The 26,336-nt window shown below is 35.8% G+C and overlaps 2 protein-coding genes across 7 annotated transcripts in view; one reads left to right on the plus strand and one right to left on the minus strand.

The window, feature by feature from the left end:
- Positions 1–26,336, plus strand: part of RTF2 (replication termination factor 2) — a 70,390-nt gene that overhangs the window by 24,039 nt on the left and 20,015 nt on the right. The window lies entirely within an intron of this gene.
- On the minus strand, positions 4–25,657 carry LOC138149440 (beta-1,3-galactosyl-O-glycosyl-glycoprotein beta-1,6-N-acetylglucosaminyltransferase 7-like). 6 transcript variants are annotated; one of them, XM_069072451.1, is made up of 8 exons: positions 25,349–25,656; positions 14,351–14,460; positions 12,404–12,540; positions 12,015–12,066; positions 10,227–10,341; positions 6,727–7,771; positions 4,720–4,815; positions 4–277 (listed from the first exon to the last, which is right to left on the minus strand). In XM_069072451.1, the coding sequence occupies exons 6-8, from the start codon at positions 7,709–7,711 to the stop codon at positions 51–53; spliced, it is 1,308 nt and encodes a 435-aa protein (XP_068928552.1). In that variant the 5' UTR covers positions 7,712–7,771; positions 10,227–10,341; positions 12,015–12,066; positions 12,404–12,540; positions 14,351–14,460; positions 25,349–25,656; the 3' UTR covers positions 4–50. The 6 variants fall into 6 exon arrangements, 5 of the variants coding, with proteins under 5 accessions (XP_068928552.1, XP_068928553.1, XP_068928554.1 ...); XM_069072452.1 differs by lacking the exon at positions 25,349–25,656 and adding an exon at positions 20,569–20,750; XM_069072453.1 differs by lacking the exon at positions 12,404–12,540 and having other exon boundaries at positions 25,349–25,657.

A 26,336-nucleotide genomic window follows, 5' to 3' on the forward strand; every position in this document is an offset into this window, starting at 1 on the left:
GGCTTGATAGTTTTTCTCTTTATTCTTTGACAGTATTAATTATTTGTTGATCAAATATTTATTTTCATATTAAAATAGCAAGTCTCTTGCAAATGCCAATGTGATTCTGAAGGGACCTCTGCCTGATTTAGTACTTTAAGTCTATATCTTCTCTCTAAGCATTCCATCACAAGTGGATATGTTGTAAGCTCAAATTTGTTGGCAAATAAGTGAGGGGATTCAATAATCCACTGCAAGTCTCCCAATCCATATACACAGATATTTCGAACATAATGGCCTGTTAAGATAAATTAAAACCATAGTTAGTACAAGCTCAGCTGCCCTTGTTTACACAATAAAATTCTAGTTCTGTAAAAATAACTTTCTATAACAGGACATCATCTGTGAGTTTGTTGGTTTGCTTGATGTGTGTTGAAATTATAAACTGGTTACCTGAGGTTACCATAGTAGCTTTGATGGCAGGGCTTTTAGAGTTTGGCTTATAAATAGCTAATTGGAAGTTTTTATTCCCATTGACTATAGTTTTTGAACAAAGTTTAATGGCTGTCATGGGTGAATGCTGTGGAATCCTTTGGCTGGCTAAAAGCACAAGGGAACTGGATTCAAAAAGCAAAAATCAAAAACAAAAACAAAACACGGTGGGGGAGGGAAGGTTACAAAAATAAGGCAAGCCAGTACTGCTTCTTCTAAGGCATTGCAGGGGGGTTTGGTAATCCAAGGCCTGGGGTGTAGTGTTCTCTTGGGTTAGACTAGATGGGCAAATATGTTAAATTTTTAAGGGATGATTTCCAAATGGAGAGCATAACTATTTTATTATGCATAATAAAATTTTTTTAAATTAGGAATTAAAGCCCCAAAGCATAATAGTGATGTTGTATTGGTTTTTTACATCTAAATTATAGTCTCATGGTAACACAAGAATCTGATAATTTGTACTTCATTGTATTCTGGTTACAGATGCAAGAAAATGAGTTTATGAAGAACACCATTGATTTGTCAAAAACTTACATTTAGATTTTTCATGAAACTTTGACCAGAGCCTTTTCCTATACAAGTACCTCTTCCACCTTATTTCATGTTTGTTTTTCATGCTCTCCACACTCCAGCCAAACTGTACTGTCCGCCTTTCCTCTCAGCTGCATTTGTAATCTCCAGCCTCCTACTATTCATGAAGATTATTCTCCATGCCTAGTATGTATTCTCCTCTCCTCTTCCTACAGGCTCAGCTCAGGGCACTGCCTCTCCAATGTTTTCCCTAAACTTTCCCTCCCCGGCCCCTTAACAGCTGAAAAGAATTCTCTTCTTCCTCAAATTTTTTGTAGAGCAATCTCTTTTTTACCTGTCACTGTCCACTTTGTGTTATACTTACCTAGGTGCATGTCATATCCTCTCCAGAAGAGAATAAGTTTCCCAAGGGTTTAGATATGTTTAAATATGTGACTTATTTTTATCATTTTATCCCTAGAGCCTCACACAGTGTCTTGCACCTAGTAGGTGCTTAAACAATGTTTATTGAATGAATTAAATTTCTCTGGAATGTGAATGCATGTTTAAATAGAGATGTCTAGAAATATGTGGTTAAAATATAAATAATTTTTTTTTGTATTTCAAATTTTAAGCAAAATATTACTAGTTAAAGTTTAACTTTGGAAAGAAAAAATAATTTTGTCATAAAATTTCAAATATTCAGGTTTTCTCTTACCTTATTAATAATAGAATCAATGCTTTATAACTTTATGTACCATCTTTTCTATTATATGATAACTGACATAAGTGATTAGAACTGACATAAGTGATTAGTATAAGTGTTGGTCCCCAACTTCTCTTGATAAAACTGAACTCCCTCAAACTCTTATAAACACAATAATTCTACACAGCTGCAACTGAAGTAGTTAAATGTTATTCAGATGTGTGAGCCTTCCACCAAAGCTTCTAATGCAGAGGTGTGAGACACACAACGTGTAGCTCACATTCCCTAGTGTATCCCAAACCAGATTAAAATATAATTGGGAAATGTTAGCAAAATAAATTTTAAAAATACAATAAATAATATGTATTACCAGTTTCTATTTAACTTTGACATCTCTTCCCTAATGCCCCCCATATGGCATGAAGGTGACCCTGGGTTCTTAAAGGCTGTGTCAGTTGAATACATGTGTTCTGGTATTGAACCAGTGGTAAACTGTCTGTAAATAAATCAACAAGCATTACTGGCCACTTGTATACTTTACATCTCTTCACCAGATTGGCTTCGGGTTGATGATTTTTTTTTTGTTTTAGTTAAAAGCAGTTCTCAAAGATGATCTACCAAAGTTATAGATTGTGATGTATGTTGATGGAGGGAGTACCAATACCAGGGAAATTATAGATACTTGGAGTATTCATTTATTTTACACTTGAGCAGCTATTGAATAAAACCGTAATAAACTATTGAAGAATCTTACTTTGTTACCTATATGTGATCTTGGGCAAGTCGCTTAACTCACCTAATCCTCAGTTTCTAACTGTAAATCTAGTAGTTCTACATTTTCAACATTTACCTGTCAAAGGATCATGCCATTGAATATTACTGCTTGAAGATCATACTTTTATCTTACTCTAATACTTCAAATCAGCAATTTCTTCCATTAAGACAACAACTCCTCTAAGCCTTAATGTAGATGGTTTTCATAAATTATTATGGGCAAAAAAAATCTACCAGGTGGCCAATGTCCTCATGAGGAGACCATGTTCTTGTCTGATTAAAATTCTTATTAAGCCCACACAGCCTGTTTGTTTTAGCCAGGCCTGGCTTTCTTCCAGCTCGTTGGTCTGGTGCACCTGATTCATTTGCATGACCAGTGTATCATAATCAAATAAAGAATTGTACCAAATTTGAACTTGTGAATTTGCAAGTTCATTCTCTAGAACTGATTCAACATATACAAATCAAACTCTATGTAATATAAGAATAGGTAAATAAGCTATTTACATCATCGTGAGAGGCAGTGCGCCATAATGGATAGAATTCAAGAATGTGGAGTCAGGAGACCCAGATTCAGATTCTGCTTTGTCGTGTAGGAAATGCTTATATGATAATGGACAAGCCATTCAGAGTCTCAGAGCTTGTTTCCCAACCTGTAAAATGGGGATAGTGTTATTAGCACTATGTAGTTCACAGAGTTGTTGGGAGAATCAAGTGAGCCAGTGTCTATAAAGTGTTCTACAGATCTTAAGGTGTTATCTAAATGTGAGCTACTATTATATTTTCTTTCATTTCTATGGATAGGAGATTGATTATAGTCAGAAATGACTGACTCTTTACAAAATGCTTAGTGTATAAATGGTGCACAGATGTCTTTGGTTGGGTAGAATTTTTTCTCTCAAGCATCTTGCTTAAATAGCCCATACACAGTGAAATTCATTTTGTATGTGTTCATTCCCCCAGCTAAATATTGTAAAGTCCTTAAAAGACAGAAATAATTTTTTTTTCTTTTCAGTCCATTTTGAGGCCTCTTGAACATGTTTAACTCAGGTAAATAAATGGGTTTGACTTTTTTTCCAACTTAAGAATGCCACTGACTATTCATTTAATGGGCAGAAACATAGTCTGCTGAATGTCATTGGAGGGAAGTTGAATTTTGTACCTTAAACATTTTGAAACAAAGTTTAAACAATGTTGCACCTTAAATCTAATTTTAAAATCATATTCTATTCTTTCTCTGCATTATTAGTACACAGAAAGAGAACTAGAAGAGACAGGTTGACAATTGCTTTATTATAAAACCTTAATTTATCTATTCTAGTTAAATATTGAGCACTAGTTTATAAGATAATATCCAGTTTGTTTATAGATGTTTTTGTCAGGTGGAAGAGTACTGTTTAAGAGTCAGTGCTTTTATTATTCTCATGCCATTTGAATATTACAGAATCTCAAAATTACAAGGGATCTCAGAGGCTACCTTGCATAACACATACCTTCCCAGGAACCCCTTCCATAACATATTTGAGAAGTGGGTGTGCAACTTTTGTTCAAGGACTTATAGTGAGGGGTAACCTCTTAACTCCCAAAGCAACTCTGATTTGTAGGAAGTGTTTCTATCAAATTGGAGCCTATTACTTCTGCAACCTGCATCCACTATTGGCTTTCTGGAGCCAAGCAAAAGAAGTCATCATATTTTTTCTATATGACAGTACTCCAGATACTTGCACACAGTTCTCATGCCTCTTCCCACCCCTACAGATTTAATAAACATGCCATCTTTACTTTAATCCCAGAAATTGATGATAATTCAAGCTTTTTTCCAAGGAGAAATGGAAGTAGCATTCAGCTAGTTCTGAATCCACGTACCTACTCTTCCTTCTCTTTCATATATCTCTCATGAGAGGAGCACAGGGAAACTTGGGCCTAGTACTCTGCTAAAATTCAGCTGAACTATATGTACAGCATTCTCCTGGCTTACCAGTGTCTCTACTTTGTTTAAAAAAAAAAGGGAGAAGAAGAAATTTTCTGACTTGGCCTGTGCTTAATGACTTAATGACCCTTAATAATATGTTTTAGATCTTTAGTAACAATTTTAAATCAAATTTACTGGTCTATAGGTTATAGACACTACCATTTTCCCACTTAAGAAAGTCAGAACATTTACTCTTCTTGCTATTTCTATAATACCTTTTATGTTCTTCACAATCTTTCAGAGATAACTGTATATTTAACTATAATTTGACGTTTAATATTACCTTTGCAGCCATTATGAACAACTCCTTCCATATCTTTCCATTTAATAGCCCGAATATGCCCTTCCCACTCAGCGTTTGGGGTAGCCCCTGGAGCATCTAAGAAAAAAAAGATAATTTCAGTTGTGGGAGATTAAAAATAACCATAATTATCCATAAAGAATACCTTTCCTTCCTCAAATTCAAGAACTAGTGAACTGATATTTTAGAACAGAATTTTAAAGTATATGTGGGAAGTCATTAACAGTAATTAGTATTTTTTGTTTGTTTGTTTATACTTTGTTGGGCACAGAAGTAAAAAAAATGCCACATGGTCTAGTAAAAAGAATACTGGGGGTGGGCAGGTAGCACAGTGAGTAAGAGCACCGGCTCCAGTGTTGGGATGACCTGGGGATCAAATCCGGGCTCAGATACTTAGCACCACACCCAGAAATAACTGGCCATGTAACCTTGAGGAAGTTATTTAACCCCAATTGCTTTAAAAAAAAAAAAAAAGAATACTGAATTTAGAATTAAGGGAATTTATGTTTGAACCCTCTCTGCCTTTTATTATCCATATGACCTTGAGCAAGTTATCAAATGGTTTCTGCGCCTTAATTTCCTCATCTGTTAAATGAGAAAGTTAGATTGGATGATCACTAAAGTTCATCACAACTGAATTCTGTGAATTCCAACTAAACATTATTCCCTTTAAGTACTTCTCTAGCAGTTTCACCTCCTTTTTTTTTGTAGGATTAAGAAGGAATATTTGCCTCATTTTGCTCTCTAGTGAGATCATAGCTTCTGCAAAGGAGAAAAAGAAATTGAATTTGCAGCCCCTATTGTTAACAACTAACAAAGATATATGGATATTAAGGGGTCCAGGACCACTAAGAGAACTCAATAGTTAATATTCTTTCTTAACATTATGTAAACCATGAAGAATCACCTTAATACTTAACCATTAAAGTTGCATTTCATCCATTTTGGCTGCATAAACTGAATGGGTATTTTTCTAAATATTTTCTTAAACTCTCTCATAAATAGTACAGAATGTGGCTCTAAAGAGTCCATGAAAAGTTACTTCTGTTTACTAAAGGAAAACCAAAATGAAGAGGTCTAACTTCTCCAAGACAGAAGAAAAAATAGTTGACCTCACCAAATAATATAGCTATGTGTTTAGATTTCATTTCTTCTGTCCTTATCATGCAACATTTATAAAGCACTTTGCCCCAATAATATGTTTTTCACATTATTTAGTTTGCTAAAATTAGCAACTGTTTAATTTTTTCTTTGTATCCCCAGAACCGAACATGATACCTGACCCATAGTAAATGCTTAACAAATGTTTGTTAATCTTTTGAAATAAAATTAATCAGGATGAGAGAAGATTAAATCCAAAATTATCATTCAAGTTAATGATACATTTTGTGTATTATTTTATTACCTCTGAATTTCTAACATATCGTCTTTTGGTATTGGAAGTCTACCAACATGTGCCAGTTTTCTTTTGTTAAGACTTGGAAAAAATGTAAAGCAGATTTCCTTAAAAGATAATATAAAGGAAAATAAATTTAATCTCCTTATTTTAATTATTTTTCCTAAATAGTAGATTAAATTTGGAACCTGTCAAAAACAGTTCAAAGAAAGTAATAACTACAAACATTATTATAAATAACATTTATATTTCTAAATAGTATTTCAGAAGATTTGTATTCGGGCAGTCTCATAACTTTCAAATTGAGGCTTTTGAGGATTCTGTATAATTGTTTGGGAAAAGGAGGGAGGAGAGCCAACTCCACAGGTTTTGAAGCCTTGGTCTTGGCTGGTTTTATACCATTGATAAAGAGATGTGCCTTGTTACTCCTACCATGGGATGCACATCCCATTTGGCAGCAGCTTAAAGAGCTCTTGGGGAAATTGTTGGAATGGATAAAGTTTGAAATGGAATGAATCTTAGTTGGAGCTGAACGGCTTGCTACTATCCGTTCATGTTCCCCTAGAACCCAGACAGCCCAGCATTCATCTTACCTCTTAATCTATTCAGTGTAACCCAGTAATGTTCATCGGGACTGTATGTATCTTTTGACCACTCAAGCAAGTCTTTTGCCCTAACATCTGTCAGTGTAAATTCAACAAACTGCCTAGTGAGTATATAATAAGCACTTCCAAAGTATATTGTTAAGTTATGCGGGGGATCTTTTTTTTCTTTTTTAGTTGGATAAACATAAGCATTTCCTTGATGAACATATTCTTTGTAACTTTGGTGTGTCCTGTATTTCATGTGTGCAGGCTGAATTACTCCTGGAGTCATATTTTTACCATTCCATTTGCTTTTGATATATTGTATGATTTCTTTGTTTGTCTTGATTGGATAATCTTGCCCACAGAGGTTTATTACATATTTCCACCGAAATGTGGAGCTCACTAGGTCTTTCATACAATTAATATCTGCTTGTAGTCTTGAAAATCCGCCATAAATCACAGTCTCTCTCTTTGATGAAATAAAAATGTTTTCAAAACAGTCAACCAGGTTTTTCACTGCAGCTTTATAATTCTGGGGTGATTTTTCATCAATGTGTATGCAGTAAACATTCTGAGGGACATAAATAGCTCTGAGAAGCTTCACAAACATAGCTAACTCCTTATGAATGGTTATGATATATGCCAAGGAGAAATTACCCTCTTCTGCAGACAGGGGTCTTGTTATGAAATGTAGCCCCTGAAAAATCAGAGAACAGTTACAGCTGCCTGGTGTCCCTAGGCAAGGGCTTATTTCAGGTTGGTTAGTGTTTTGCTGACAGAGTTGTCCAATTTGAGGGGCAGCTCCTTTTCCTTCAAAAAGGGCTGAACATATTTCATCTGGATAAAAACCACAGTCTGTTGATTCTGGGTATGTTGGTTCTTCTTTTGGTTCATTTGGACTTGTATTCTTCACATAAAGAAAAATGAAGATAAAAAGGCAAATACCAATGCACACTAAAAATCCTGACTTTGTTGCATCCAGCTGGTTCATTTTTTATCCTCTGGGCACTTTCTTTTCACCATAGTTTGAACAAATATTTGTTTAAGCCACCTAAAAAAAGTACATAAAATTTAAGAGTAACTTTTTAAAAATGAACTTTTTATGTCTTTTTTATGTTCATTTCTGAAAAAAAAAATCCATAAATGAATTTTTTTTGCATTGCTCTTACAGAAATAGTTAATAAAAATAAAATGCATGCAAAAGAACTGCTAGAAAACCTAAGCTATGTAAAACATGTATGTCTATACCAACCCATATTCTCATGGATAGTAATAGTAAAGCATTTATTTAGCGTCTTCTAGTTTCTGCACTTTTTTTTTTTTTGCTGTAGTAGCCTTGTGAAGTAGCTAGTGTAAATACTACTGTCCTTGCTTTGCAAATGAGGAAAATGAGACTTAGAGAAATTAAGTGATTTGCCCAGGCTCACGTTATCTATCAAGAGCCTGGTCATCTAACATTATCATACCATGTTACCTCTTTTGGATATAGATACTGAAGGAATGTGGCTTATTTTATAGTCATATCACCATTTTTTTACACTGCACTTTCTTAAAAAATGGTTTTTGCTTTGATCAGTCTAATCTAACAAATATTTATTAAACATCTACTACATGCTAAGCTGTTGTTGTTTGTCCTTAGACACTGAGGAGACAAATACAAAACACAGAAATATTCCCTGTCCTTAAGGAACTTACATTCTGCCGCTAGAATAGAGGGTTATGGCTCAAGACCCCTTCTAGCCACTACCCACAATTCAAGAGTGATGATATTTGTTCCCTAGGAACCGTTTGCCACAACCCTAAAGGAAAAGCACCCCAGCCAAAGCTCCACAGGCCAACAGTGACCTTTATAACCCAGGACCTTTTCCAGACCACACTCTATCCAGGCCTCAATAGCCACAACTCATACCCCTTTTTGTTCATTTTGGGGGCACCTGCCTCACGCTGATAGAATGTGTTGGCCATAACCCCAGGTTATTAATTTCTTCTGTGAATTCTTCAGTCACAATCCACCAGGATCCCTCCCAAATATACCCTGGGACTCCTTCGTGCTGGACTATTACAGTCAAAGGACATTGACAGTCAGAGGGACCTCTGAGCCCTACAAAGCCTGGTCTGTAATTTCTTATTCTGAGAATTCTTATTCTTATTCTGAGAACTATTCATTGTGCCTTATTAATTGATTTATGGAATCCAATGTAAGGAAACTGCCTCTCTGTGAATTCAACTGCTGCTCTGCCATTTATAGTGTGAGGGGAGGGAGGGCACTGAGACATTAAGAGATTCACCTAAAGTAACATTCTTTATGTATCTCAGAAGAGGAATTTAAATCCAGGTGTTCTTAACTCCCTATCCTTTATAGGAGGCTGTCTCTTATTATTGTGCTATAAGAGAGGTTACATTTAAATGGTTTATTTTTGTCAAAATTTTAAAGGTCATTATACTTTTAGTTGTGCTGTAAAATATTTTAATCTGTAATGAGAATTGGTGGGGGAGGGGGACCTGTCATCTCTTATTAAGCCAGGCTTAAATTGTGGAGAGAATCAGTGAATTCCATTGTAGATTATGTAAAAGCTTGCTTGTAAGAGGAGCAAAGTAAAACTTTTCATGTTTAGAACCAAATATATTTCTCTCCTTCATATCGTTTTTTAAACTTGGTATAAATTCACTTTCCTCATATGTAAAATCAGAGAGTTGGAGATGATTTCACAGGTACCTTTCAGCTTTAACATTCTGTGGCTTTTATATTGTAAAAATTTTGTATTTGTATTATATTTGTAAAAATCTTTTTTTTCATTTAAGGCATCTTTTGGGGATATACTTTCAAAATTTTACTCTTAGACTAACAATGGATAAACTAAAAGTAACTTAAAGATGCAAAAGGCTTCTTTTAGATAGTTTAGTTTCCTCCTATCCTTTCCCCTTCCAAGCATATTTAATTAGACCTGAAGAATTGAAAAATACTGATTTTGATCTGTCTTGATTACTCCTTACCTGATCACTCCCTAAAGATGCTAATGAGAGGAATGGTGAGGGGGAGGGAGCTAAATAGGCCCTGAATAATTGAAAACTGATAACCCTGATAAAACTAATGAATATGGAATATATTGTCAGTGAAAATTTGCAGAATGCTGTATATCAAAAGAGACTTTCTTATTATGAGAACCATTTGTTGTATTAATACAACCCATTTTAGATTTTTTCTAGCAAGAGCCCTAACCCAAAGAAATGAGTTGAAAAAATGACCAATTTGCTGTAGTTGAATTAACATAGGCCAGAATAATCTGAAATGTTACATATTTTTACTTTCAAACATGCTTCAAATATTTTATTACTTTATTAGCTTTGCCATTTTTGTATTTTATTTTTAAAAAATTCCCTCGCCCTGGGTGCTGCCATTTCCTGGCAGTCTTCCTCTTCAAAAAATCAAGTGACAAACAGGGAGAGTACTCCCATTTTATAGTACCTACCCCCCATCACACCAGAAAAAACCCACACACTTTTACCTCTCTCTTCCTCCAATGGTTACAGGTATAAGGAGCCATAATCTTCCTTGCTGCTCAGTAGATGAGTTCCCTCCCTTTTCCTGGGGTGCATTAGGTGTTTCAAAATGGCAGGGCCCTTAAAATAGAGCAGATGCAAAAGAGTTACCAGCTAACTTCAAGATTTGGTCTTGTAGGAAGGAGGTGTATGCAGCATGAGCATATGATCGTAGGCTTTTCCTGGTGTCTCCTTAAATTTCTATCTTAAATGCTTGTATCTTCTATAATAGTAGTCATTCAGCAAATTTGTTTCCTAGAATAAACCCCTTTTCTTTTACCTGGAGATAATTCACATTACTATAGCAAAAAGAACATTACTCACAACAAAGCTGTGTGACGTAGGTAGGGCTAACTCTTTAATTTTGTCTATATTAAACCATCTGCTTCCTCTCCCATGAATTCCTACCCCTTTTCTTTGACTGTTCCTTTCTGTTGAGTCCTGAGGCCTCCTGTTAAATCATGAGATCTCTTATAGCTGAAAGATTTTCTCCTTGGGTTGGAAAAAAATGCCCACTCCTCTTAAAAATAAACCAAAATCTTCCCTTTACCTCCGTTTCTTGCTCCCCTCTTCCTAGTCTACCTGCAAACATGTGTCTTCTCTGATACTTCCAAAATTGCCTAGGAACTCTTATGAGTTTGGAGGGAAAACATATCTAAAAAGCTCTTGAGGCTTCTAGTTTTAAAGGAAACAGTCAGGAAGCAGTCCCACACCCTGTGCATTGTTTATTTTTCACTGTGAACCAAATTCTGAATTTTAAAGTCATATTACCGATTTAGTGGTTAAGGCAATATTAAGCTATGAAATTCCCCTTTTAAAAATCACTGGCTTTAAGGGATATGGATCTGGTATGGGGTTTTTTTTGTTTGTTTTTTAATCAGGGAGGCAGGGCCTATCTAGGTCTTCTAGGTTTGGATGAAGTATAGTGGAAGTAGTCACATGGTGGTTGAATAAAGGGGAATTAAGCTGAGTATCCTTCCTCCTCCTCCTCCTCCTCCTCCTCCTCCTCCTCCTCCTCCTCCTCGAATGTTTCAACCAAGTAAGGAAAGTGAGAACTTAACTTTCCTGAAATGAGAAGAGTGGCCAGTGGGGAATTATTGCTAAGAAGGAGACTGTAATAAATGGTTCTTTTAGCCTTCTGATAGATGAAAAGGAGAGGCTTGACAAAGTTCTGTGTATCTCTATCAGTTTGTTCTTCTTTCCTTTGCGGGTCTCAGTCATTTCATTTAAGTGTTTTTATACTATCCAAGTTAGTTGAGGTTTAATCCCCCAAACTGGATGCCCAGGGTGAAATTAATGTGGAGTATAGGGATAAGGATTAACAGATGGGTACACAGGCAATGCACTGAGGCTCTGCCCCTAAATGAGAAGCTGGAGAGGTGTCCAGAAAATGTATATGCAGCTCAGGTTCTGTTAGGCAGTGTATTCCCATTTTAACCTTAGATTGTGGATCTTTGGTCAGGGAGTCCAGCATCTTACTTAGTCCATATACATCTGTGTTGTCAGAGACAAGAATACATCACTTTCCAATTGAAAAATTCAAAGTACAATACATTTTTCCTTAAGAGAGTCGAATGGGAATGTGAAGTGGGAGAAAAGTGAGGGAAGGAGGTTGCTTGATACACATCTCATTTCAAGATAAGATCTTCCAAAGTAGATTATTCAGACCCTTGTTTCCCTCACCACCACCACTGGGTCTTTGCTGCTTTTCCTTTTGCTACTTAGAAGTGCTAGAGATCATTAGTTTTACTTACTGATTTTGAATATTGGATGCCACCTTAATTGCGGGGTGTTCTTCTGGATTACCTAGAACAAGAAGGACGTAGTGTTTTTTGAGAGGCATAGGCCTTGTGTTCATATCCCACTTCACACACTACCCACATGATCCTTGGTTATTCCCCAATTTAACCTCAGTTTCCTCATCTGTAAAAAGAGGAGTTTAGACTTGATGACTTCTGTGGTCCCTTTCAGCTCCAAGTCTTTGTTTCTATTATATTAGGGAGTAAAAACATTATCTAAATGGAAATGGAAATAATTCTGTTAACTTAGACATTTGAAGATGTTTAAATTGATTTTTTTTGTGCAGTGGAAAAAAGGTCTAGGTTTAAACCCTGGCTCTTCTCTACTTCTATATTTGTATTACCTTGGGTGAGTCACTTAACTTCTCTAGGCCTCCATTTCCTCCTCTGTAAAATGAGAAAGTTGCAGATTTTCATATCAGCATTCTTCATGGTTACAGAGAACCAGAAACAAAATGGATGCCCATCGATTGGGGAATGGCTGGAAAAATTATGGCATATAATTATAATGAGATATTGTGCAGTAAGAAGGGAAAGTGAGAAAACCATACAAAGATTTGTATGAATTGAAACAGAATGAGACAATTATATACATGATTATAACAATGTAAAATAAAATTCTGAACACTAAAAGAAAGTTGAAAGTTTTTATTGAGTGCCTACTATGTACCAGGTACTATGCCAGATACTAGGGATACAAAGACAAAAATAAAACTGCCACCAAGGGGTCTACAGCCTGTGAGGGGAAACACCATATACACAAATAAATCAATTCAAAGCATTTATGAAATACTTTGGAAGTAAAAGGGAAATACACTCAGCTGGGAGAACTGGAATGAGCTTCCTCTTGTAGGAGTTGTCACTTGGGCTGTGCTTTGAAGGAAGCTTGGGATTCCAAGAGGTGTAAGTGAGAAGAGGGGAGGTATTCAAGGCACAGAGGAGAAGGTAGCCTGTGCAAATACATATGGGGTGAAATGCCCTATCACATATAGGAGATAGGAAGTAGACCAGTTTGGCCGAGTGCCTAAGAGGAGTAATGTGAAATCATTTCAGGAAACATGGATTGGATCTAGGCTGTGAGGGGTTTTAAATGTCAGAGGGATTTGATCATAGAAGCAAAGGGGAGTGCCTCAAGTTTTTGGAGCAAAGTAATCAAACTTCTCAGACCTGTGTTTTACAAATCACTTTGGAGGCTGTTTGAAGGACAAGTTGGAGAGGTGAGGAAACTGGAAGCTGGGAGAACAATTAGAAAGCTATTAATAGTGGTCCAGTGGTGAGAGGTGGATGAGGGTTTGAGTAGTGACTGGATGGGTGGAGAGAAAGAAGTGGGTGTGGGTAATTTAAAGGTAGAATTGATCAAATTTAGCAACTGATTATCGTAATGAAAAAATAATGACTGTTTCAGAAAATATAACGGGGGTGGCTAGGTGGCGAAGTGAATGGAGCACCGGTCCTCCTCAGGAGGACCTGAGTTCAAATTTGGCCTCAGACACTTGACAGTTACTAGCTTTGTGCCCTTGGGCAAGTTACTTCACCCAATTGCCCTGCCTTCCCCCCTCCAAAAAGCAAAAAGAAAATACAATGAAACATCCTTCCACAACATAGGTGAGGAATTACTGTAATAGAATATTGCATACATTATCAGATATGGTCTTTGAATTGGATATTTTTTGTTTAGTTATTTTTTGTTGTCACACAGGAAGATTCAATGTGGAGGGAGGGGGGAAATGACTCTTGTAAAAACAAAAGTATCAATAAAATGTATTTTTTTTCAAGGAAGTTGTTCAGTTAACTGGTCCCTAAGGTCCCTTTCCTCCCTAAATCTTACTTGATTGTTTGGGAAATACTACTTTTTGAAAGGTCTTATTTTCTTTTTTTTTTTTTTAAAGCGATAGGGGTTAAGTAACTTGCTCAGTGTTACACGGCCAGTTACTTCTGGGTGTGGTGCTGAGTATCTGAGCCCAGATTCAATACCAGGTCATCCCAACTCTGGGCTGGTGCTCTTACTCACTTCGCCACCTGGCCACCCCTAAGCAATTGGGGTTAAGTAACTTGCTCAAGGTTACACGGCCAGGTGTTTCTGGGTGGGTGCTAAGTGTCTGAGCCCAGATTCAATCCCAGGTCATCCCGACACTGGGGCCGGTGCTCTTACTTGCTGTGCTACCTGACCACCCCAGGGTCTTATTTTCTTATGATCTGTACAAAATTAATCAAATTGCACCTCTTTTCAGCTAACTTTATCAAATTTTTTTTTCAGAAATTGTTCTTAGGTTTCATTAAAAAAAAATCACCTGCTGTTTGACATTAGATAGAATCCATGTATTCTGACTGCTGATCTTTTACATTATCCAAGGATGCTGTTTCATTATGTTTGAAATATTGGCTTAAGCAGGAGTCTCTCCTAAGAAGGAAGAAAAACAATTATTCTGATTAATCATTTCATTCTGTAGCAAGTGGATCAAGTGTTCTTTATTTCTTTTCCAAAGATGCAGTTAAAATTTTAAAGTTGAGTAAATTTTTTTTTTATTTTAGAGTTGTACTATAAATTTTTTTAATAAATTATGGTGAAAATACTTTACTTTTTCAAATAGTTAAGTGTTCTTTCTTTCCCCAGCTGGGGAAAGCTTGCTCCTCACAACTTCCATATTTTTGGTGATGCAATGTTCATTTCCTCGGGTCATCTTTGTCTCCTTCACTCCACACTTCAGTGGATTATTAAGGACTACTGAATATGCCTACACAATATCACAATAATGTCCATCCTTCCTTTCCACTTACAATGCCAGCATTCCTGTTACGTACCCTGGTCAGCTGTCATGCATACCAATAAATGGCCTCCTCACTCAGAGGTTCTTAATCTGGGGTTTGTGGATTTAGATAAGAAAAAAATTACATATTTATTTTCACTAGCCTTTAGTTTCCTTTGTAATCATATGTATTTAATGCTTTTAAAAACATTATTCTGATAAGGGATCCATAGACTTCACTAGACTGCCAGAGGGGTCCATGACACACAAAATAGGTTAAGAACGCACACACACACACACACACACACACACACACACACACACATCCACATCCTCCCCACCCCCATCCTAACAGAACTTCTGGACTCCAGACTTTTAACTAGTCTTAGATCTCCCTCTGACCCATTCTTCACAAGATTGCCAAAGTAATATACTGAAATACACAGGACCAAAGAACTTTGGTGAATTTCCATTGTCTACCAAGTAAAATATGCATTTCTTACAAATATTTCACAGCCTTTCACAATCTGACTTAAACCTGTATCTTTAGCTTTATTTCCCATTACTCCATTCATATTATCTACACTCAGACCGGATTGGATTACTTTGTTCCTTCTGCCATCTTGATCTCTTCTGCCTTTGGACATTAATGCATGCTCTCTTGTTTATTCCTTGAACAGACTTGCCCCACATCATCTTTTTTCAAGGCTGGGCCCAGTTACTACCCCCTGCATAAAGCCTTCTCTGATTCATCCAACTGGAAACAGTTCTTCCCACCTAGAGTAACTACCTTGATGTGTAACTTCCTCTACCCACTTCATTACATTATTATTTTGAGTGTAAAGTGAGAGAGCACTAGATTTTCAGACCCTGGTGTCCAGTCTCAGCCTCTTCGCTTACTACATGTGAATCTGGCCAAATCACTTAACCCTCCTCTTCTCCCCTCCCCTCCACCCAACCTCAGATTGCTCATCTATAAAAATTAGAGATTGGCCGAGGTGGCCCCCGGGCTCACTTCCAGCTGTAGATCTATGACATCATAAGTTTGTATTATAATTATTTGTAGATGTCTCACTTCTTCACTATCTTCTAAACTCCTCAGAGGCATCTCTGTACCTCTAGTACGGTCAGCATATAATATGTGCTTAATACTTATTTGTTTAATTAAATTGAATACAGTTCCTTTGTCAGATGCCTCCCTCCCTACCCACCTCAAACTAGTTCATGTTTGTATTCTAAAAAAAAATAAGTAAAAGTACTATTATAAACCACAGTAGCTTATTTCCTTAGGAGACTGTGACCCAAATTATCTTTGTTAATTCCCCTCTGATCCCCCATTAACTAAGAATAACATGGCAAGAATACAGTAGCATTTAATTTATCTGGTGTAATGTGTATTCCAGATAAAATTTCCACATAATGAAGCCTGTATCTTTAAATGTCCCAACTTAAAAAAAATTAATGAAAAGCTTTCTAAATCTACCTGACTTCTTAGAAAATAATGTTTAATAACACAGGATCATCATTGTAAAAATAAAATATTATGATTTGATGCAATATAGTAGTGCCCTTGGGTACACTGTAAAGTTCTGAATTGTGCTTCTTTTTAGTTTTTGTCTGTAGTTTTTCTGTGTTTTCCTTACTGTCGAGCTGTCACTTTTCATCTTATTGTTTTTCTGTGTGCCTGCTACTAGCTAGGCCCTACCTTCCCTTTTCTAATTTATTGATTCTGACCTGCTTTGGTCTATGAAATTAATTAAGCAAGCTTATTGGAATTGTGTACAAAATAAAGATAAATAGGCTGTAAGTGAGAACCAGAGGGGCTCTTCTATGGCTGTAATGTTTAGGTGCTTCAGTACATAGACTGTGATGCCTGTTTTGGTTGCTCAGAAGCTTTTTTGCGTTACTTTCTGGTTCATGAAATCATAAAATTTAGAGCTGAAAAAGAAGTCATTTACAGATAATGTAATGATTAATGGCTCACTGCTGTATTGTTGCCAAATAAGTGGCCTCCAGATAAGTGAAATACTAGTATAATAAGAAAACAGATTTAGCTGGGGAAGATTTTAAGATTTAATCTCTTACTGTATCAAGAGACTTTTTCACAAGTTTTTTCAGCTTTTTCCTTGGAGAGAAAAGACTACATTAACAGTGCTTCCTTAAAAACAAATTTTGTAACAAGATAACAGAGATTAGCTTGTGAAATATTGTTGCAAACAACTTAGATATTGAACCCATTTGATACTATGTTGTGACTACATATTTGGCAGCATATGAACTTGGCATGTGTCTAAAGGAAAATGTTGCTTTCTAGGCATTTTGTTTTTAGTAGGTTGTGGCAAGTCAGTATGGAATGTTGACAAGTTCTTGTGAATCTTCTGTGCCTTTTTCCTTTATTTTGATTTTTTGACATTGAGTCATTGTAGGATCATAGTTTAAAATTGGAAGGGATATTAGAGGCCCTTGTTCGTTTCCTTTATCTTACAGATAAGGAAACTGAGTCATAGAACAGTTAAATGAACAATCTCACATCTGAAAGTGTTGGATATGGAGTTGAAGCCTAGCTTGCCCTTGTTTTAAGTCTGGTATTCAATCCACTATAAGAGTCTGCCTTTCAAGGTTTGAACTTGGAAAATGTGGGAGAAAAAGTTTTTGGAAGCTGGCCTTATGATATTTTCCCCAGCAAGATTGAGATAGGCTCATTTGGGTTCTTTATCATTCTGTTTGAGGAACAAAACATTTCCAAAAATAGATTAACTGGTGGACATTCTGTACCCAGTAGCCAAGCCCCAGGAGGGAAGGGGAGAAGGCTTGTGTGTGCATTGAGGAACTAAGATACGATAATGCCTTTCAATAGGGAATACCTCAGGAAGAAAAAAAAAATGTTACTTTGATTTATTAAACACCAAGTAATATTTGTTGCAAAATTTTTAAAAATTAAAAACTAAATTAAACTATAACTCTAGGTCATATGCCTTCGCTCTGGATAACATAACAGAAATCTGACAACTAAATAGGTCATGAATTTCAGGCAGTATTTTAATACAGTAAGAAATTTGGATAGCTTGAGTTTGTTTCAGTAGAATATGACTCATAACTTTGTGATGCCATAATTTTAACAAATATAATTTAGAGAATTTCCTTCATTCCTAGGGTATAAACAGTCATAGATATGCACATGCACTTATGCTTGTCTTTTAAAAGTTTGATGTTAAGGGGCGGCCAGGTAGCACAGCGAGTAAGAGTACCGGCTCCAGTGTCAGAACGACCTGGAGATCGAATCCCGGGCTCAGACACTTAGCACCCACCCAGAAACACCTGGCCGTGTAACCTTGAGCAAGTTACTTAACCCCAATTGCTTAGAGGCAGCCAGGTGGCTCAGCGAGTAAGAGTACCGGCTGCAGGGTTGGGACGACCTGGAGATCGAATCCCGGACTCAGACACTCAGCACCACACCCAGAAATAACTGGCTGTGTAACCTTGAACAAGTTACTTAACCCTGATTGCTTTAAAAAAAAAAAAAAAGTTTGATGTTATTTAGGAAATGAAGACAGACAATAGGATTTCTTTTTTCCAAATGCATATAGTGATTCTTAGATATGACATGTAAGGTAAATCACAGTGATGATTTACTATTCCATATAAGGAAATTAACTGTTACATAAACAAGGAATCAGATTTCCAGCATTCATTACAAAAACGGTCTGTTTTATCAAAACAAAATAAAGAGCAGATTAAGATTGTTAGATGGCAAAAATCGAGCCATCAAATTGATAGCCTTCTGTTTTTCTTTAAGATGGAAAGAAAATTCTCTGTAAGTATGGAGAGAAAATTATATGCTATCAAGACAAATTTAAGGATGGATTAATTTGTTTTTAAATATGAACTCATACCTAGGGCCTTGCAGGCCCACTAGGCTTAGCTAAAAGAAAAACTGTTTCATGACTTCACTCTAAAACCTTTGCTCTAGCCAGTGTCTCATAGTTTTATATCTCTGGTCAGAATTTGTATGAAATACCTAGGTGTGGTCCATCATAACCAGAAATTAAATTCAAAGTACCTATTATGACAAAAGGTTATCTTCCTATATTCTAGGACATTTACTACTAGTAGAATTTAAAACAAATCTTTGCACAAGCTGGAGCTGTAAGTGTGTTAGTTAGTCAAATCATTTTTGGAGAGTTATATTATTGGTGATAGATTTGGACTGATAATTGCATAGTGAATCAGACTTTATTTTTAAAAGGGTTGTGAAATGATGCATTTATTTTCATAATTATCAAATTGTGAAGATGAAAATTTTCTAAGTCAGTCATTAAGTATTGAGTTCTACAGGTGCTGTTTTTATTATAGTGTCTTTTAAAGTTGTGATAAAATTATCTGGGCATATAAAAACAAGAATTGACTTTGAACTTATAAAGGGTGCTATCAGCAATACAGAACAGCTTTTATTACTTAAATTACTAAGGTATGAATGAACATTGGCCCAATTTCTCACTACTCATTGGAGTGATCTGATAACTTATTTTACTGAAGATTAGAGTAACAATAATATATACTTATTAAATTAGAAGAAACATCTAATGTCATTATCAATTAATATTTCTTTAGTGTCAGGGGGTATATGAGAATGAACTAGATAAACAAATGCACATTTCCCAATCACTTCCTGCTATTAATAAAAGTCATTTGGGAATGTACACTGTTATCCTATAAACCTAATCATTTTATTGCACCTGCTACTCTTCTCTGCAATCCCCAACTCCCCCATACCCATATGTAATAAGGAAAGTTCTTTTAAAGGTAATAAACTAATCTTTCCTCACAGTTCTAATTCTGAAAAAGTTTTACATCTTTTTTCTTTTTATTACTTGAATGGGAGGTGGAAATGCAATATTTGTACATTTGTGTTTTATTCCTAATTTGAAACCTGACAGTTTGCCCCAAGTCCTCACACATCTTTATAACTAATGCCATTTGAAAGAGTGAGTTGAAGCAGTTTTTGACTTATCTTTTGGTTAAGCATGATAAAATCAAAGTATAAATGTATAATGGAAATAAAAGGGGGAAAATTTAGAAATAAAAGTCTTTTTCATGGACTCAGAATTCAGCATTATCATATGTAAGTAGCAATGTTTTAAGATTTTTTTCAGTTTCTTTTTAAAGAAACTTAAGTACTTTGATTTTCTGATTTGCAATAGGTTTGTTTCTTTATTTTATAGATTAATATAATGTGGATTCTTTTCCATTAAAAACGTATTCTCAAATTATTGTTTTAGTTTTTATTACATTACATTTTCATAAATCTAACATATCAATAAGCCCCCTTTTAAAAAGTTATTCTTATGTATATCTCAAAATTTTGAGTAAGAAATAAGCCATATACTGTAGACTTGCTACATTTTATACTTACTTGTTTTTGTATATTAAAATATTTTCTCTCAAAACATCAACTAAAAAGGCTCCTTTGACACCATTCTCAAGCACTGCATTTACTACAGTTCATACTGCTATAAGGTCCTAGCACTCAATAATTGATAAAGTATAGAATTCTTGAATGTTAAATTGAAACCTATTTAAATGTGCCTCCTTGTAGAACTAAACCTAGGGAATTTACATTTTTTTTTTTTAGTAGTTTGTGATAACTAAATGAAGGTAAATCCCATATGTAATCCATTATCCTTCAGGCAATACTGAGACTGAGGGTTTCATTACACCTTTCTGAGATAGTCACATGAAATTAGTTAAATATTAATCTGTACCTTTCTGCTAAGTTGGATTAGTCCAGCATCACCAAGTTGCCCGTAGAACCTTTGTTTGGTTGAAAATCCTTTAAAAATTCAGAACCTGATGCACTTTCGGATGCAGTGTGGAGTGGAAGTCTGCTGGCCCTCAGATTTTTGCTTTGTGTCATTGTTCCAGTACAAGCCTTTTAAGGCAGCAAAGCCAGTCTTTGTAAATGAGATCTGTGGAGACTGCATTGCTGTTGATTATAAATAGTCTTGCTGCAGCTTTAACCTTTAGATTGCTAGCAGATCTAGTGAATAATATGAAAATCCCCAATGGATTTAACTCTTTGTGACCAGTTTTTCTCTGAAGAACACCTTGAAAGTTTAGTGAACCCATTAAGCCCTCCTTTGTCTAATTTAGGAAAAATATTCTGTGAAAGTATCTAAATTATGTGGTGGTGATTGTTTTAATTTTGCTAAAAATGTGCTTGCTAAAGCCTATGAGCTTTACAAAAAAAAATGCATTTCCAATTTCAATGTGTTTGCTTTTGTCCATCAAGCTCTCCTTCTTAGCAAAACTGGTTCTATTAGAAGTTTGATCCAATGGAACACATGACCATGTTTGTTGATTGACTAAAAGAGAGGAACTGATTTACTAAATTTACTCCTAAAAGACTACAGCAAGTCCATTCCACAGACATTTATTGGGCATTAGGGATAAAAGAATGACAGTTCTTGCCCTTGAGGAACTTACAATCAAAGTGGGGGAGGGGATTGTGTGTGGAGAAGACAAATGAGTACACAATAAAGACAGAATGTGATAGGGGCAAAGGAAGAGGCCAAGCAAATTTTTTAGGAAAATTTGAGGAGCATAAAAACTTTTTCAGCTGGAGACTAGTGAGCTTCTTGAGAAAAGGCACCTGAGCTGAGCATTTAAGGATTTCAGCAGAAATATATGAGGATAGGAATGGGCTTGGAGGATGATAAAATCAAGGGAACACAGCTGATCATCATTTTGGCTGTTCTCATATAGGTTTTGTGAAAGGGAGCAGTGTGATGGAAAGGTTGGAGTCAGGTTGTAGAGAATCTTAAGTGCCAGGCTAAGGAGTTTGCCAATAGGAAATAAGGGAACCATGAAAGTTTTTTAGTAGGGGAATGCTATGGTCACACCTGAGTATTACGAACATTATTATTTCAGTTATGCAAGGAATGGATTGAGAAGAGTGAGACTGTAGGCAGGAAGCCATTTAGGATGCTGGCTTATTAGTCTTGTCCATTAGAGATGAAGGTCTAATTATTCTAACTGATTCTCCAGTAGAGCGGAGATGAGATGGTGGGTGCTAGAGATAGGGCTCTCCCCCACTTCTTAACTATTGCCAGAGGCTCTGAATCCTTCCCTATCCAGGGATCCATTACTCTTCAATTTCAATTCAACAAAGACTTATTCCTGTTGGGGGGTGAAAACTGTTAAGCACACAGCATTTTAGAAAATTATGTAGTACCTACCTTCAAGAAATTTCTGTTCTCCTAGAGGGTGAGGATAGGGGGCAACATACAGCTAATAAAATATAAGGTAGGGAATGGAGGGCACAAAGTAAGTGCCAAGTAAGGTGCTCCAGGGAAATATGAGGAAGGACAGAATATTTTTAGGTGAGGAAGGATTACGGAAGGTTCCACCAGGGGCAGTTGAACTGTGAAGGAAGAGAGGGATTGTGACAAGTAGAGGTGAGGGTATATGTTCCATCATTCCTTCAGCAGATATCTATTAGTTGTCTGTGTACCATGCACTGTGGGGGATAAAAAGACAAAAGGGAAATTGCCCCTGTCCTCAAGGGGCTTATATTTTAACCAGGGAGCCACCCTAGCTTTCAAAGATCCAGAGTTAGGGAAAAGATAGTCTTTAAACCATTTAACTGTTAACCTAGGCAGTGTGTTAACTGTTAACATTTAACTGTTAACCTAAGTGGTGCGGTTGATAGATCCTGAGGTTAGGAAAACCTGAGTTCAGTCTCACCTCAGACACTTAGTAGCTGTGTGACCTTGGCAAGTCATAGAACCCCTGTTTGCCTCAGTGTCCTCATCTATAAAATGGAGATAATAATATCACTTACCTTCCCAGGTTGTTGTGGGAATCCAGTGAGATATTTGAAAAGTGCCATGCACAGTACCTGGCACATAGTAAGCACTAGGTATGTCTTCCTCTGTTTTCTAAAAAAGTACTTTAATACTAGGTCCAGGGAGTTAGGCCAGTAGGGGTTAGAGATAGGATTTGAATCCATGTCTTAAGACTCCAGGTTTAGTGTTCTTTTCACAAGTCCTTTTCACTGACTGCTTTCCCATCCTTCAAGGCCCAGATCAAATGCTGTTTTCTTCATAGAGCCATTCCTGATGCTTCCAACTAGAAATTACTTCTTCATCTGACTTAATACTTTTATTCTCTTAATTGCATTTATCTATATACTAGTGTTATTCTCCCTTTATTAAACTGTAAGGTCTTTAAGGGCAAGATTTGTCTTAAGTTATTTTGGCACCTTTTCTTTAAAGACTGAGAATAGTACATTTTTCTTGGTAGAACAAATGAATGAGCCTAGAAGTCAGTGGTGATTAATAAGTTTTTAGAATGCTATATTGATCTAATATAAAATATTTTTCACAGGAGATATGTGTGTGTGTATATATATATATATATGTACATATATATATACACACAGTGATTAAAAAACATTGCTTCTTGGTTCACTCTTGTGTTTTATACAGATTCTGGGGGGTGGGGTGGAATATGGTTTATATTTGAATCTATATAGTAAGTATTTGATAGAAGGATTTCTGTTGATGGGTAATTTTTTCAAATGTACATCTAACCTTCCCTTCCCTACTCCTCAAAGAATAAGTAACTTGCTTTGCAATTTATAGATCATAGGTCTAAGGCTATTGCCCAAATCAATTTCTGCCACTTCAGCGTTTATGTAAATTTTAAATTGTTAGAAACAATTTTAAAGTTTGATAATTCTTAAACATCTTGCTAATCTATAACTTTATAATCCTATTCAGTCACCTGTAAATGATTTTTAGTTTTTCTTTATTCTTTTGTAAAAGCTAATTATTTTCCTTTTTCCGTTTCTGAACCTATAAATTCCTCTGGTAATTCAGTTTCATATAAATATTAGTTTAGGAATGGTAGATTACATGATGAGCTAGTTTCCTGTAATTATTTCTAATAAAAAATATCTCACAGTGCCTTTAGAAGCTATGAATCCTGTTAACTGCCTGCCTCTACTTTATAGAAAAAAAAAATCCTTGTAATGAGATCTGCTTAATTTAGTTCATCTTTTTATATATATAAAACACCTGGAACGCTACAGCTCTATAGAGATGATTTTCTGTTTATGGTTAGTAATTGCATTTCTGTATGTGATTTTGTACACTGGTTTGTAAGGGTTAATGAGGCATGCTGTTCTTCCCAAGTAGCAATATATGTTTTTCTATGTCACAGTGGTAAATTTCAAATCATTTTACCAGTGGGACCCAGTAAGAGGTACCGTATTCTAAGTTCTTTCTCACTACTTTTGCCCTGAGAACCCTGAAAATTAATGCCATGAGCTCATATAGATAGTTTCTGATTGTAGAAAATTGTGTGGAGAGAGGGAGAAGGGGAAGGCCTTTTGAGTGTCTTTAAATGGGATTCCCCCTTGTGGCAAAAGGTTTTGGGGTTTTTTTTTTCATTTGTTTGGGGTTTTTTTTTTTTTTTTATCTTTCACGGCCCTCTCCCCCCCCCCCCCCACTAGAGGCCTTGGCAGTTTTCTCTCTAAATTCATCGATTTTCCCTTGGGCTAGCTATACCTCCCTGCGTGGTGATGAATATGTTCTATATAAATGTGGAAGTATTTTTTAGGTGCTTCTTCCCTTTAGCATATGTTTGGGTATATTATATACAGTTTTAAGGCATTTAAGAGCTCACTGATATTAACTTTTATCTGTAATACCAGAGAAATAGACTTCAGTTTGATGGAGTGATTATTAAAAATCACTATAAAGAAACTTAAAAGAACAGAGTTGTCCTAAGAATATGGTGATATAAAGCTGAATGTTTGTTCTGTCTTAGCCTCATCCTCTCTACCCCAATACCAAATTTTAAATATTAACCTATTTCTTCTTTTTACTGAAGTAGATGGAAATATTGATTTTTATTTTTCCAGAAAAAACATATCTACAGAAATGAAAAATGTACACTTGTAATTTAATTGTTTTTAGTCCTAAAATAACAGTGACAGTATCCTAAAAGAATGCCACAATACTTCAAAATCAAATAAATTAACTATAAAACATGTTTATAACTGAAACTTTCTGTTACCAGTTAAGGTTACATACCATTAAAATCTATATTAGAATTTTATTAAATTATAAGGATCATCATTTTTTTTTTAAAGAAAACATTTTTTTTTTAGGCATGACTAATGCAGTAGAATGAAACCATTAGCTTTTAGTCCCAGTACAGTGTGGGACAAGAGAGCTTTATATGTGGCTTTAATGACTCTTCTATTTCTGAATTTAAGAACAGTGCTAGTATATTTCAAGCACAGTTGTTCCAATACTTTGACATATCCCTATTCATTTTATTTATTCAGTTTAAACAGAATGCTAACAGCTGCTCTGTGAGGAGAGATGCCTAAAGATCCTTCAGTTCAAAATATAGCCACAGTAATGGCTGGTTTAAATCCAAAGAAGAGAACAAATAAAAACATTTTTGTTCCAAACTAATACCAGCTTTAACACATGCCACTTACACCCCCACAGTATTAAAGGAAACACTCACTAAAAGGCAACTCTCAGATCCCACGGAGCAGAATCACAGCAGGGTTCATTCCTGGATTTGTTTTCGACTTCTATCAGTGTCCTCTCTTTCAGCAGATCCAGCTTGAATCACATGAACAGAGTTGCTTGGCAGGTTTTGTTGCCCTTTTGTCCCCTGAGAATTTCAGTCTCATTTATTTTGACCTGTGGGTCTCTTAGCTGTGAGTCTTTGAAGAATAGAGAAGAAGCAAAAGCATCAGCCCAGCATAGTGCAGCAAATTTTTTTCTCTTTCATAGTATCAGATTTGGAAACTCTCATAGGTGGAGGTTAAAAGATGATGATTCATATAAGCTAAGAATTCTTTTGGCTGAAATATTGAGCAAGGGTAGATGAAATTCCTCTGGTTTAAATAAATTGTGGTAGGACCAGATGTCACACCTTCCATATTTTATCTAGTGTTTCATTAGGAGGGTAAACTAGTACTAGAAAAAAATGGTCAGTTTCATATTAGCATTTAGGAAAATCTAAATACTTCATATTTCAGCGTTAATCTCTTGAGTACCTTACTGCAGGGGCTGTAGTAAACCTGGGCAGTGTTTCTGTCCTCTAGGACTGCAGGTGATAGAACTCCATTGTTGGTGGAGCTGTGTCAAAATATACTGCAAAGATGGAGTCTGTTTGTCTTCATCTCCAGGATGCTTTTACTTTAAAATCTCCCCACTTTCACTGCTTATAAAGGCATTCTCCGACGTTTGTTGCTTTTACATAGCCAGACCTCTTGGGAATAGGGGAGCAAGCAGAAAATGGGCTCTAAGTGGTTGATAATTTTGTAATCTCTTTACCTTTTCTTTTATGCATCTGAATCAGCTGAGGTCCTGTATTTAATTAATGAGTACAGATTTTATTTATTTATGGTTCCTTGGACTTCGAGACTTGTGTTTGAAGAAAAATTTTGAAATGTTTCTATGAAAGAATCAAGATGTTCCTTTCGTATGAGTAGGATAATGTT

Source organism: Petaurus breviceps, unplaced genomic scaffold (genome assembly GCF_028583685.1).
Source record: "Petaurus breviceps papuanus isolate PSGF00001 unplaced genomic scaffold, PetGlider_PUasm1.0 90847, whole genome shotgun sequence".
NCBI lineage: Eukaryota > Metazoa > Chordata > Mammalia > Diprotodontia > Petauridae > Petaurus > Petaurus breviceps.